Source organism: Poromitra crassiceps (assembly GCF_964638095.1).
Source record: "Poromitra crassiceps genome assembly, chromosome: 5".
Taxonomy (NCBI): domain Eukaryota; kingdom Metazoa; phylum Chordata; class Actinopteri; order Beryciformes; family Melamphaidae; genus Poromitra; species Poromitra crassiceps.
The window spans coordinates 25,150,914-25,162,780 of record NC_139642.1 but is presented as its reverse complement, the minus strand read 5'-3'; the positions used below and the strand labels follow the sequence as shown (position 1 = coordinate 25,162,780).

General features: G+C 43.6%; 1 protein-coding gene across 3 annotated transcripts in view; it reads right to left on the bottom strand.

Moving 5' to 3' along the window:
- LOC310777494 (von Willebrand factor A domain-containing protein 5A-like) overlaps nucleotides 1–11,285 on the bottom strand; it is a 22,870-nt gene extending 11,585 nt beyond the window's left edge. For 2 of the 3 annotated variants that reach the window (XM_083637836.1, XM_083637838.1), the window contains exons 1-9: nucleotides 11,204–11,285; nucleotides 10,948–11,117; nucleotides 8,028–8,075; nucleotides 5,593–5,795; nucleotides 5,210–5,432; nucleotides 3,856–4,022; nucleotides 2,472–2,586; nucleotides 2,146–2,321; nucleotides 1,956–2,044 (exon numbers count right to left, since the gene is read on the bottom strand). In XM_083637836.1, coding sequence (XP_083493962.1) covers nucleotides 1,956–2,044; nucleotides 2,146–2,321; nucleotides 2,472–2,586; nucleotides 3,856–4,022; nucleotides 5,210–5,432; nucleotides 5,593–5,795; nucleotides 8,028–8,070 — 1,016 coding nt within the window. In that variant the 5' untranslated portion in view covers nucleotides 8,071–8,075; nucleotides 10,948–11,117; nucleotides 11,204–11,285. The remainder of the gene's footprint in view (nucleotides 1–1,955; nucleotides 2,045–2,145; nucleotides 2,322–2,471; nucleotides 2,587–3,855; nucleotides 4,023–5,209; nucleotides 5,433–5,592; nucleotides 5,796–8,027; nucleotides 8,076–10,947; nucleotides 11,118–11,203) is intronic. The other variant, XM_083637837.1, reaches the window with a different exon arrangement.
- Between the last annotated feature and the right edge of the window lie 582 nt (nucleotides 11,286–11,867).

Sequence of the window (11,867 nt, the reverse complement as noted above, 5' to 3'; positions counted from 1 at the left end):
ATAGATTTAGTATTAAACAACATATACAATTATGTCACTATTCTAACTGATTAACCTCGAAATTACCTGCAAAAGGTTCAAAAACACTTACAAAAGAATCACATTCAATCTATGACCCCCCCCCCCCGCGCTCTACAGATGAATGGACTATTCCTTCTTGCGCAGTTGAGCCTGCATAGGCAGCACGTGAAGCCAGATCAGTCCCAAGCATTGGGTCCCGAGTGGAGAGTGAGAGGACAGACACACATGTTCATAGGGAAGCATTAACTACTACAGGTAGCGTGGTGCAATTCAACACATCAAATTATTAACAAAAGTCCATGCTTTGTAACACACAGAGGGCACAGGGTGAATTTTATGAATGGAAAGTGAAAACAATATGTATCATAGCGCATTTTCCAGTGGGCATACGCAAATCTGAGTCATTTCGCAGTGTGCATACGCCGTATACGTGTGTATCACGTAGACAACACCACTGCTCATAATATAATTAATTCTAATCGAGAATATGATCAAAAAGTAGCAAATGGCACTGGCGTCGTCAGGCCTTGGTCTTTTGCTTTGCTTGTGGGAGAAGAAAGGAAGAGGCGGAGGGGAAAAAAATAAGGAGAAACCACACGACTGTCATGTCCATATTTGTGTATTGGAATGATCAGATGAGATAAAGTTGAAAAATCAGAATCGTGTACTGCTTCACTTAACCAGCTGACCGGCCAATCAGAGTGATTTCTGTTACCGACGCCTGACCCTGATTCATCATGTAGAATCACCGGCAGGCCTGACCCTGATTCAACGTGTAGAATCGTCCGAGAAAGCCGACAACAAGGCCGACTAGTGCCAGCGGGGTGCGGGACACCGCAAAAACTAGGGCGACAGATGCTCACCAATGGCCAAGACATTGAAGCCAACGGCCGACTATCGGGTGGTGCCTCAGGGGCTTTATAGTCGTGCGGCTGTTAAGACTCTTGTTGACTGATAGATGTAGCACCACCACCAGGCCAATTTGGGTGACACATTTATACACCCATATCTATCATTGTTGTAACCTCCAGGTCACGGTGTGGCCTGCTATGTCGTGATTGTGTGTGATTATTCCTGAGGAGCTAAACTCAGTGGACTATTAGTCATACTTCAGAGAAAGGCCTGTGTTATGTTTATTCCTTGTGTGTTCTCTGTTTTCCTCCCACCTGTTGCCTATGTTCCCTCGTTAGTCTGCCCCATTACCTGCGTTCTCCCCACCAATCAGTTCTCCCGTTTTGCCCCCTGTGTTCCTGCCTTCCCCAGCTGTCCCTCATGTGTCATTAGTTTTTGTTTTGTTTTTCTCAGGGACAGTGCAACATTAATGAACATTTGCATGTAAATGTGCCGGATTGTAGCCTTAGCTAATTTCCATCCGTAGTCCCTCGACAGGTGAGGTACAAAAAAGTTTAAAAAGAAGAAATAGAAAAATTAGTGCATACATAGGGCAACTGACAGGGGTACAATGTAAGTGACATATACATACATATAGGGTAAAGAGGAGAGGAGGATGTGAAAACTGCTAAACTGCTAGTTACCTCTGTCTATATATTGTCTCAGTCTGTGTTTAGTCCTTGTCGAATCATTGTCTACCCTGTCTTTGGTATGTATTGTCCTCAGTGAATCGTCTATTGTTTTTGAGTTTAGCCTAGCCTAGTGGTTTTGTTATTTTTGCTCCTGTTATATATTCTTCAGTAAAGACTTTGTTGTTCCTCAAAAACTTTGCCTGCTGCCTTTCTCTTCTGCATTTGGGTCCACACACTTCCACATACCTGACAATTGTGGCAATTTTTATGCATGGTTCATCTAATGAAAATTTGCATTGTGGTGGAAAAATAATAATAACAACCCAGTAGCAATACAATAGTGGTTCAGCACTACGTGTTTTAACCATTTACCAGCTACACCCAAGAGAGCAACACATGTTGGTAACTTACGGGAAAATATGATCGTAGCTGGAACCAAAACTGTAGATGTTGAAATAGCAACCCATTGGCAAGCTCTTCAGCAGGAGCAGCAGAGTATCCTAGGAGGGAGGGGGAAGACAGAGAAGGCCACTATGTGAGAGGAAGAATAGGAATGATTAGCAGAGTAAAGGAGCTTCAAGGAATAGGACGCTCTAAATACCCTGGCGCTGCTGATGCGAGTCTGACCCTGCTCTCTGTTGTCCAAAGGACAATCCATACTTCCAGATCGATCCAACAGGAACAGGAACTCCCCACATGAGGCCACTGAAGACATCACAGCCTGGGGGAACTCGGGGTACAGGCTCAGCATCACCACTGGGTCGCCCATCACAGTGCCTGGAAGATGGGGGAGAGAAGAGAAAGTAAAAATGACCACAAATCACTCTTACCATCTATTCAAATAACAATGTATTACATATACAGTAATTAAAACACGTGTTTGAGGACCTTTCTTATCAAGTAACACCTTCAGTAACTTCTACTTACCAGGCTTGGCAGAAGGCTGTCCTGCCTCCACCACAGCAGTGGGCTGGTGAGCATCTTTGTAATAAATCAACAGCTCCACATCCCTGTCAAACTTGTGTCCTGCAGCCAGCTTGACCTGCAGTTCACAAAACATTCACTGAAATATGAACAACACGCTAAATGCCTTGTAGTCACTGAAGCTGGGCATACACTGTACGATTTGAGAAATGTTGTTTAATTGCATCTCCTACCGTACGAGTAAATCGTCTACGATGTAAAGCCAAAGCTCAGGACTCATGTCCTCACTGCGTACGGTCCGACCGTCAAGATCGACCTGAGTGCTCATACTGTGCGTGTAAAATAGAAAATAAAATGCTTGTCTGCCGGGCTGTTGACAACTGTCAATAAAGATTTGTTTGAATTTAAGCTCCGCAGCAGGCAGCAAGGCATCTGTCCCTCTCACACACACGTGCAAGTCAACAGTACCAACAAGCTAACAAGTCAACGTTTGTCTCGTTCATATCGGTGGTGATCAAAGGAAAACGAAACGGCAAAGGCAGATATGCTGTTGCTTGAACAACCTGTCAGGTGCCTCCATGGCCAGGCACAGTGCGCGAAAAGCATTGAGAAAAGGCGCTGAGACAGAGTGGGTGAGTCAGGCTGAGGCTGTTAATTACAAGTTACACAAAGAAGCAGAAGCTGTGTAAGCTACTATGTGGCCCAACGTGTTGTTTTGTTGTTTGTTATGTGTCCTAAGGCAACATTTCACGGTTCGGTGATAACATCTGTGTTCGTGGTGTGTGTGTGTGTGTGTGTGTGTGTGTGTGTGTGTGTGTGTGCGTGCGCGGCTCTCGTTATCTTGTGTAGCCCGCAGTGCAAGACGCTGCTCGCACTCGGCTGTGTGCTTTTTTGGAGGTGTTGAAATAATTTTGCTGCGCTGGCGTCTTTAGGAGCCACTAGCCACTGGCCTTCAGAGACTTTACAGCAGGGAGGAGGGACGAGGAAGCTGCACGCATACATGAGACAGAGCCGCCGTACCTTAACTACTCTAGTTAAAGTGATAATCGATTTGACGATTTATTTTTTACATCGTCCTAATTCGAATTACGATTCAAAATCGATTTATCGTGCAGCCCTACTCGTGGCTCTGCTTCAACTGTGTGAGAGCCTGACGACGCCCAACCAACATTTCTGACATGTCAGAAATTCATCCGAACGTCCGATGGCTGGTCGGGAGCAGCTAACCGCTCCTCGTTCCCCCCTGTACACTGCAATGGTAAACGACGCACAACGGAGCTCAAATTCGGGCCTGACTCTAAAATGAGTCGTGCGGCTCACAAATCGGGTCAAAAACGGACTCAATTCGGACAGTGTATGCCCGGCTTTACACACACAAGCACACTACCGTGGCCTGGGTTTGCTCTGGGTTGAGGTACTGGAGAGGCTCCATGGAACAGTTGGCCTCTACTTTAGAGATGGGTCGAGGAGAGGACACCCGGCCAGAGAAAGACAGACCGTAGGGCACAAGAGAAGCTGGCACAGAGGTCACCTGAACGCTGCCACCTTCACTGCCTGAGAAAGACATGAGACAAGTTAGGAATGCCTTTATTAAGGAGGGATTACGCATTAAAAGCAGTTTTTAGCAGCTGGAAAACAGTGTTTGGCTGGGCTGAAGTTGCACTCATAATACATATCATGAATTTCATGAGGAAAGGAGAAAATAAATATTCAACTTCAAGGATAATTTGTGTGTAGCAAAAGTAGGCTAACAGTAACATTAAAGGAATAGTTCACCGTAAACCCCTCATCCTCTAGTCAGCTGAAACTCCCTGGAAGTTTGTATGATATAGGTGTGTTAATGAGTTCCATCTCAGCCTTGAAAGGATAATTTCGTTTTTTTCCAACCTGGACAACGCTGTATGTGTCTAATAAACTCATCGTGACATATTTTTTTCAAATTGGTCAAGTACTCACCGAGATAGCCGTGTTTACAGCTGGAGCAATGTGCTCAAACAGCTGCACAGTGTACTGTACAGGGCAAGCTCGCACCACATCGTCAATACACATTCGCTAATAAAACTGCTTGTTTTGCCGGCTGGGAGGCTCAAGCGGTCAATAGTGTCTGGCAACATGGAAATGACTCTATATATATTTAGCTGATTGATGGATAGTTTCCCATTCAGTCCCTCCGTTTTTGCCAACTTCTCCAGCACAGCGCTGTTGAAGAGAGGGGGGAAAGGAAATCCTCCGTGGTGACACAGCGCGAGCTTCGCTGTCTTCTTGCTGGTTGCACCGACACGCTGCACGCCGCCTCGCTCAGCTGGTTCTGCTTGTGTGGGCTATCGGCATTGCGGGCTGTCGGCACATAGACGGGCACCCCCCCCGTCGGCTCCTCTCTTTCTCCTCGCCTGCTCGCATAGAGACGACTCCTACATGAATATTATTCCCCGGGGCGTACGAGCAGGCGAGGACAAAGAGAGGAACAGACAGGGGCAGCTTGCCCTGTACAGTTACACTGTGCAGTTGTTTGAGCACATTGCTCCAGCTGTAAACAAGGCTATCTCGGTGAATGCTCTACCAATTTGAAAAAAATATGTCACGATGAGTTTATTAGACACATACAGTGTGGAAAATAGGGTCCAGGTTGGAAAAAAACGAAATTCTCCTTTAAGCCATTGAAGTTAACAGACCAAACTTGAAGAAACTGAATGGGGTTTATGATGTGCTTTATACACCAAGTGTTGGCTGGTCCTTCCTACCCTGAGGTTGGTAGCGAGGGTTGAGCACAGCAGGCAGACAAAACCTCAGCCCGTCATCAGCCTGCACAGCCAACTCAGTGACGTACTCCAGCCTGATGGAGGCGCTCTCTCCTGGAGGCAGACTGCCCACACTCAGAGAGAATATATCTGGGCTCTGCTCACTCTCCTCCAACAGGAAGGCCTGCTGACCGGAGCTCAGCGCGTCATCGTACTCCTCACGAGCCTGGAGGACAGACACATGAGTGAACATGTAATTTAGTTGGCACTCAGAAAGCTCTTGAAAGCTTCTGTGGCTGTGAGACCTGTTTTTCAAGCCTCAACAAAGAGTCAGGGGATGAGTGCAAAGTTCACGAGGTTCCGCCCATCTTTCCTCTCCAGCTCACCTTCTGTTTTTCCTGCACCTCAGCCACAACCTGCGTCTGTCCAATCTGAGCACTGAAATGACAGACAGCAGCTTCTGCAGGCAGAGGGAAGACAAACACAGCCTCCAGTGGTTTGTCCTCCTTGTTCTCATAGTGCAGAGTGGAGACCACTGTAGCCACATGGTCCCTCACCTCCACCTCCACCTCAATGCTCTTCAGAGGAACTGACAGAGAAACACAAGGAAAGAGACACATGTTGAGCAGCACAAAGACTTACTGTGTGTGGACTATGCTTGTCTTAATGTGGGCTAAATTATTAACAAATTCAATTTAAAGTAGGCTAAGGGCTTTCGGACATGCGATATGTCAAATTCTAGACACTTTTCTTTTTTCTGAATTTTCTCTCCAATTGTACGTGGTCAATTCCCCCTGCTGTCCTGGTCATTAATGCACCCCCCCTGTTGATCTGGGAAGAGCTGTAGACTAGCACATGCTTCCTCCGATACATGTGCACTCGCCAGCCACTTCTTTTCACCTGACAGCGAGAAGTTTCACTGGCAGGACGTAGCACGTGGGAGGATCACGCTACCCCCCCCCCCCCCCCCCCCCCAGGTCTCTACGGTGGTAGGCGAGTGATTTTACCTCTACACTACCCAGACGCCAAAATTCAAGACAATTTTAAGCATTTTAGTCAATTCTTGCAACACCACATGGCCAATCAGAATCAAATCTTTAGTTTACATTGGGACTGCCTTTCTTCCACTGTAGCAAGTTTTGGAAAAAGGCGGTTATGTCTAAACCAGTAAATGAGATCTCCAGCGTGTTTTGATTGGACTGATCAGTGAGGGTTTGGGTTTGCCTCTTGGTATGATGACAAAGTCTGATGGTCTGACAGTGACATGTATCCATTAGCCTTTTTAACTTCCCCCATTTTGTGTCTAAACTGCAGGAAGTAACACAGGTGCAAGCAAAACAGGCACTGGATCAGCAAATGGCTTGGAAGTTGGAAACCCTCACCCTGGGCGATTTGGGAGGAGAGTGAAAAAGACTAATTCAGGAGTTATTTGCCTTTTGTGAGAAGCCATGCCTTTGCCACGCCCCCTTTGACATATTGGTATGAAAGTTAACCAGTTCTTCCCGCTCCCATGACCAATCTTTCCACAAAGCTTTGTGCAAATCCATTGGTAACGTTTTAGCTGCGACCAGCAGCTATAGTCACTCTGTCGGGTGGTCTGTCGATCGGTCGCTCCACAAAAAGTTCACCAACCTTTAGGAGGCTGAAATTTGACATGGAGGTAAAGCGTGTTTTTAAAGGTGTTTGTGTTCATGCCAATGAAGGGTGGGAGAGGGGGGGCAAATATCGAAATACAGGGTGGCAGAGGCAGAGTACGGTCAGTTGCCTTTGCCATCCTGCAACCCTTCGGAGGACATACAGTATAAGTATTTTGTTTTTACATTATTTTGATTTTACAGCAATTATTTTTACACATTTTGTTCCGAGGTACATTTTAACCTGATACAGTGCATGTAGATACAGTACAACCATACCATGTACTAGGGCTGTCAAATAATATTCTATATTTGAATATATATTCAAAAAAGTATAAATAGTAATAGTAATAAGTATAAAAAGTAAAACAATATTTGAATATGAAAATTAATATTCAAATGTATTATTATAGTTATTATTATTATTATTATTATTATTATTATTATTATTATTATTATTATTATTATTATTTTATTTTATTTTTTTTACATTTAACCAGGTAAAAAACCTGGGCAAGAGGACAACATAAAAACATACATCGTTTGCCTGGTTATTTAAAAACATTACAAAAGTGTAGGCTACTACTGTATTAGTACTGACTGAATAAATATGGAAATAGTTATATAAGCTGTCTGGTTGTATTGGTTTGCCTTGCAATCTACACTACCGTAATATATATATATACATACATACATGTAGTATTCGAAAATATTCGAACAAATATGTTTTGTTTAGAGGGAATATTCGAATATGATTTTGAACCAATTTTGACAGCCCTACCATGTACACAATCTCACATAATATATCATAGCCAAATACACATATACACATAATTAGGCAATACAAAAAAATCACACATATCCATCCTTCCAACATGTACATTGTACGTTACAGGTATTGTGAATTTGCGTTGAGATATCCTGCTCACAGACAAAAATAATAACTAAGAATCATAATTTTAATTTTCATCCAAATTCATTTAAAAGTTCTTCAGTCCTGATTCTCTGAGACTTGAGCTTTGATTATCGTGCATGAAGTAACATGTCCAAGTGTGCCTCTGCCTACACTATTGAGACAGCAGCCTTGAAGTGGCTGTAAAAATATTGGGCCTTGAAAAATAATGTTTGGGTTCTTGGAGAAAAGGAAGGTCAAAGCCTTCAAAGTTTTCAAACAAACAGTTCTGTACCTGGTTCCTTCTTGGCATTAAGCAGACCACAGCAGTTCACCATCGTGCCTGTGCAGCAGGATAAAGATGATCACAATTAAGAAAACAACCATCAATCTAGAAATAGTAGATTTTTAGCAAATTCCAAACAAAATGGCAGAATGTATGTTTTATTATCCTAAAAAGAGATATCTATGATTTACGACAAATACAGTTTGAATAACAATCAAAATATATCGAACACATCAAGCAGCTCGCATACACGCTTGCTCCCTCGCTCGCCCTGCAGCTCGCCTGCTGTGCGGGCTCACTTGCTGTTATGACATCACTGATGATGTCACAACTTTGCATCACTGATGACATCACAATTGCTCTTATGACATCACTGATGATGTCACAATGCCTATGAAATCATCAGTGCTGCACAATTGCTCAAGTGACATCACTGATGGGACTTTATGATATCACAGTGATGTCACAATGCTGGGACTTTATGATATCACAGTGATGTCACAATGCTGGGACTTTATGACATCACTGATGACATCATCAGTGATGTCACAAAGCCTATGACATCATCAGTGGGACAAAAATGTTATTCGTATCCGGGTGTAAATATCTTCTGCCATGTTGTGGGGCTATTCGTACCTCCTATTTACAAGCACAGCACAGTGGAGGAGGCTCAAGTCGGAGCTGCCTGCGAGGCAGGGCAAAAGACTACAGCCAGCCAGAATAAAATTATAAAAAAAAAGGTGGATACATAATCTTCAGTCACCCATATGAGACTAAATATGAGGCTAGAACAACTGAAACTGAATATCTATAATATAATTTTATTCTTGGATAAACTAGGTGGATAAACTAATTTCTGAGGCGGTTTTCTCGCGTCGTGCTGTTATAAAAAAAGGTGGATAAATAAACTTCAGTCGCCCATACGAGACTAGATATGAGGCTAGAACAACTGAACACGTCTATTTACACCCAGGTACAAATAGCATCTGCCAAAATTTTAACAGAGAAACATTGCCTACTGTACATGCTCCCTTTTATTACTTTTGGAACGTAAATGCGTTTTTTTTTTTTTTTAAGAAAATGCTTCAAAAGGCATAAAAGTTATTCACGTTTGTGAAGATTATCATGCTGAACCCAAATTTGCGTTCCCACAAACTTTTGTTAACCACAGAACTTAATGCATAAAGAGAAATTCCCATTCTAAAACCTCAGACTTTTCCACTGACGAACCAAAGTGGCTGCAATATCTGGATAAGCCTCCACGTACCCGTAGGGGTACGCACAGGGGCGGGTCTACCGGGGTGGCAGCTGCCACCCCTAAAAGAGGCCTTGCCACCCCTGTTTCCACCCCAGCTGCCACACCAGTTGTGGTTCAATCAAATTCCTACTCAAAAGTACTTGCTCGTCGGATATTACAACAGCAGAGCTCTGATTTCCCACAGCAAGTGAATGCAGCACAGCAAGGATTTTTCGAAATGTCTATGGAGAGACTGGGGAATTGACTTCTGGGGCAAGAAAAGTCACATGACTGTTGAGTCAACAGTCATGTTGAGCTCTATTCGTGCGTTCCTTTATCGCAAAAGAACTGGGATGTGGAGGCTAAATGACATCACATCCGTTTTGTTAGCATTCCATTTGCAGAAAAGTTGAGCTGGGAAGTTCACTGTTCAGATCCACTCGCTAGCCAGGCTAGCCATTGTTAGCAATAACAGTTGATAACAAGGCATTTCGTGGCATTTTGCGCATACAAACACTGCAGCCTCATGTCCACACAGATAGAAGTAGGCCGTGCTGTGTGTGTACAGCTGATTTAATGAGACACAAACAAGACAGAAGTGCTAAATAGCATTTATACGATTATAACTACTGTTGTTGTGCGGATCAGCCATCTTGGATTTTTGAGGTCGGGGCTGCGAGGCTCCTACGAGTTTGGAATGGGAAATACCAGCTCTAGTGAATGCAGCACAGCAAGGATTTTTCGAAATGTCTATGGAGAGACTGGGGAATTGACTTCTGGGGCAAGTCACATGACTGTTGAGTCAGCTCAACTTTTCTGCAAATGGAATGCTAACAAACCGGTAAGATTACCAGTTCCCAGTTATAAAGGAATGCACGATATTGCAACAGTCATTAGCTTGGGAAATACCAGCTCAAGTGAATGCAGCACAGCAAGGATTTTTCGAAATGTCTATGGAGAGACTGGGGAATTGACTTCTGGGGCAAGTCACATGACTGTTGAGTCAGCTCAACTTTTCTGCAAATGGAATGCTAACAAACCGGTAAGATTACCAGTTCCCAGTTATAAAGGAATGCACGATATTGCAACAGTCATTAGCTTTGGTTGCCCGTGCTGGTCTAAAAGTAAACAATTTTGTGGTAAGGCAAGTCGTCAGCTTTTTTATACAGTGGATTTTATACACAGATGATTCAGTTACAATTCATTCAATTATTTCTAATGCCATCTTAGAAATGTCTACTCAATGCTTCACTCGTGCCAAAGTAATACAATGTTTTTGAGTTAAAATATATTCTGTTTTTTTCCAAGCAAATATTGATATATGCAATTAAATCTGCAATATATATTTCTGCCACCCCTTAAAATCTTCATACCACCCCTTTGCCACCCCATGAATATGTATTTAAATCCGCCCCTGAGTCACATTTTAATGTGCACCGCGCACCCCAGTTTGGGATCCACTGCAAGTTTACACTGCTGTGTCAGCTTTGGTCTTAGTCATATACTATCAATAATATCCCTGTTGGGAGTCTTGTTTTGCTGTGATAATGCATGAGGCTAATACCGTAGTTACATAAATTAAATACATATAAAGCAGACATCTACCTCTAATATCACTGTCTTTTATGATCAATATTTCTTCTCAGCTCCTACAACCAATGAGTACAGAAACCCCCCAGAAGAAATGCCTACCTTAGAGCGTCAATCTGTGATATGGAGAAAAATATTGTTTACTTCTGGTTTCTTTTCTCAAGGAACACCGCCCACATCAAGTCACGCCTCTGTGACGATTTCGCTTTATCATCGGAGACGAACCAGTAAATCCAGTCCGAGTCGCTCCACTCTCAAGCATGGATGAAAGCCTGATGAAAGCATGGAAGTCAGATACAGACCAACCACCATAATGTAGTTTAGAATCATGGGTTTAGATTACTGGGTAGCTGCATACCAGCCTGGCGTTGTTCGGTGGCTTCTTCGCTCAACTGCAGGCGATGCAGGACGAGCTGTGTAACTCTCGACTCTTCTTCTTTTTCTTCTTTGGATTTGATCGGCGGTTGGCATCCTTAAATGGTGCATTACCGCCACCTACTGGAATTTGACGTCTTCTTCATAGTTAGGTTAAGTTATTAAGTTATCCTTTATTTATCCCATGGGGACATTCATCATAGTGCAATCTATTTACAGTGTTCATCATAGTGCTCCATTCATGATACTGTATGACCATTCTATGACCCAGACAGACGCACTTGTCTACAATGGTCTCCCAGCATGCATCAGAAGCTTGAGTGTTGCTGAGCTCAGGGTAAGAGAGGTCGTGACTGACCCCGTGTGGACAAGAGGTTGATGTTCGGACAGGTTCCTATCCTATTTTGATCTCTTTAGGCCTACATCCAGTGATTTCTGATTTCTATTTTTTCAGTCCCAGCTGGCAGATTTTCAAGGAGGTCCCCGCTAAGAAGGAGCCCTTCTGGTCAGAGTTTGTGCATGGCTTTCGCATCATGACTGCCCGAGGACTGAAGCGGTTTCCAGATCACAAGTTTGGCCAGGCTTTCACCACTATCAAATGTGAATACCATGCCTATACCTGCCATGGCTGGAGAAAAGGTTCCTCC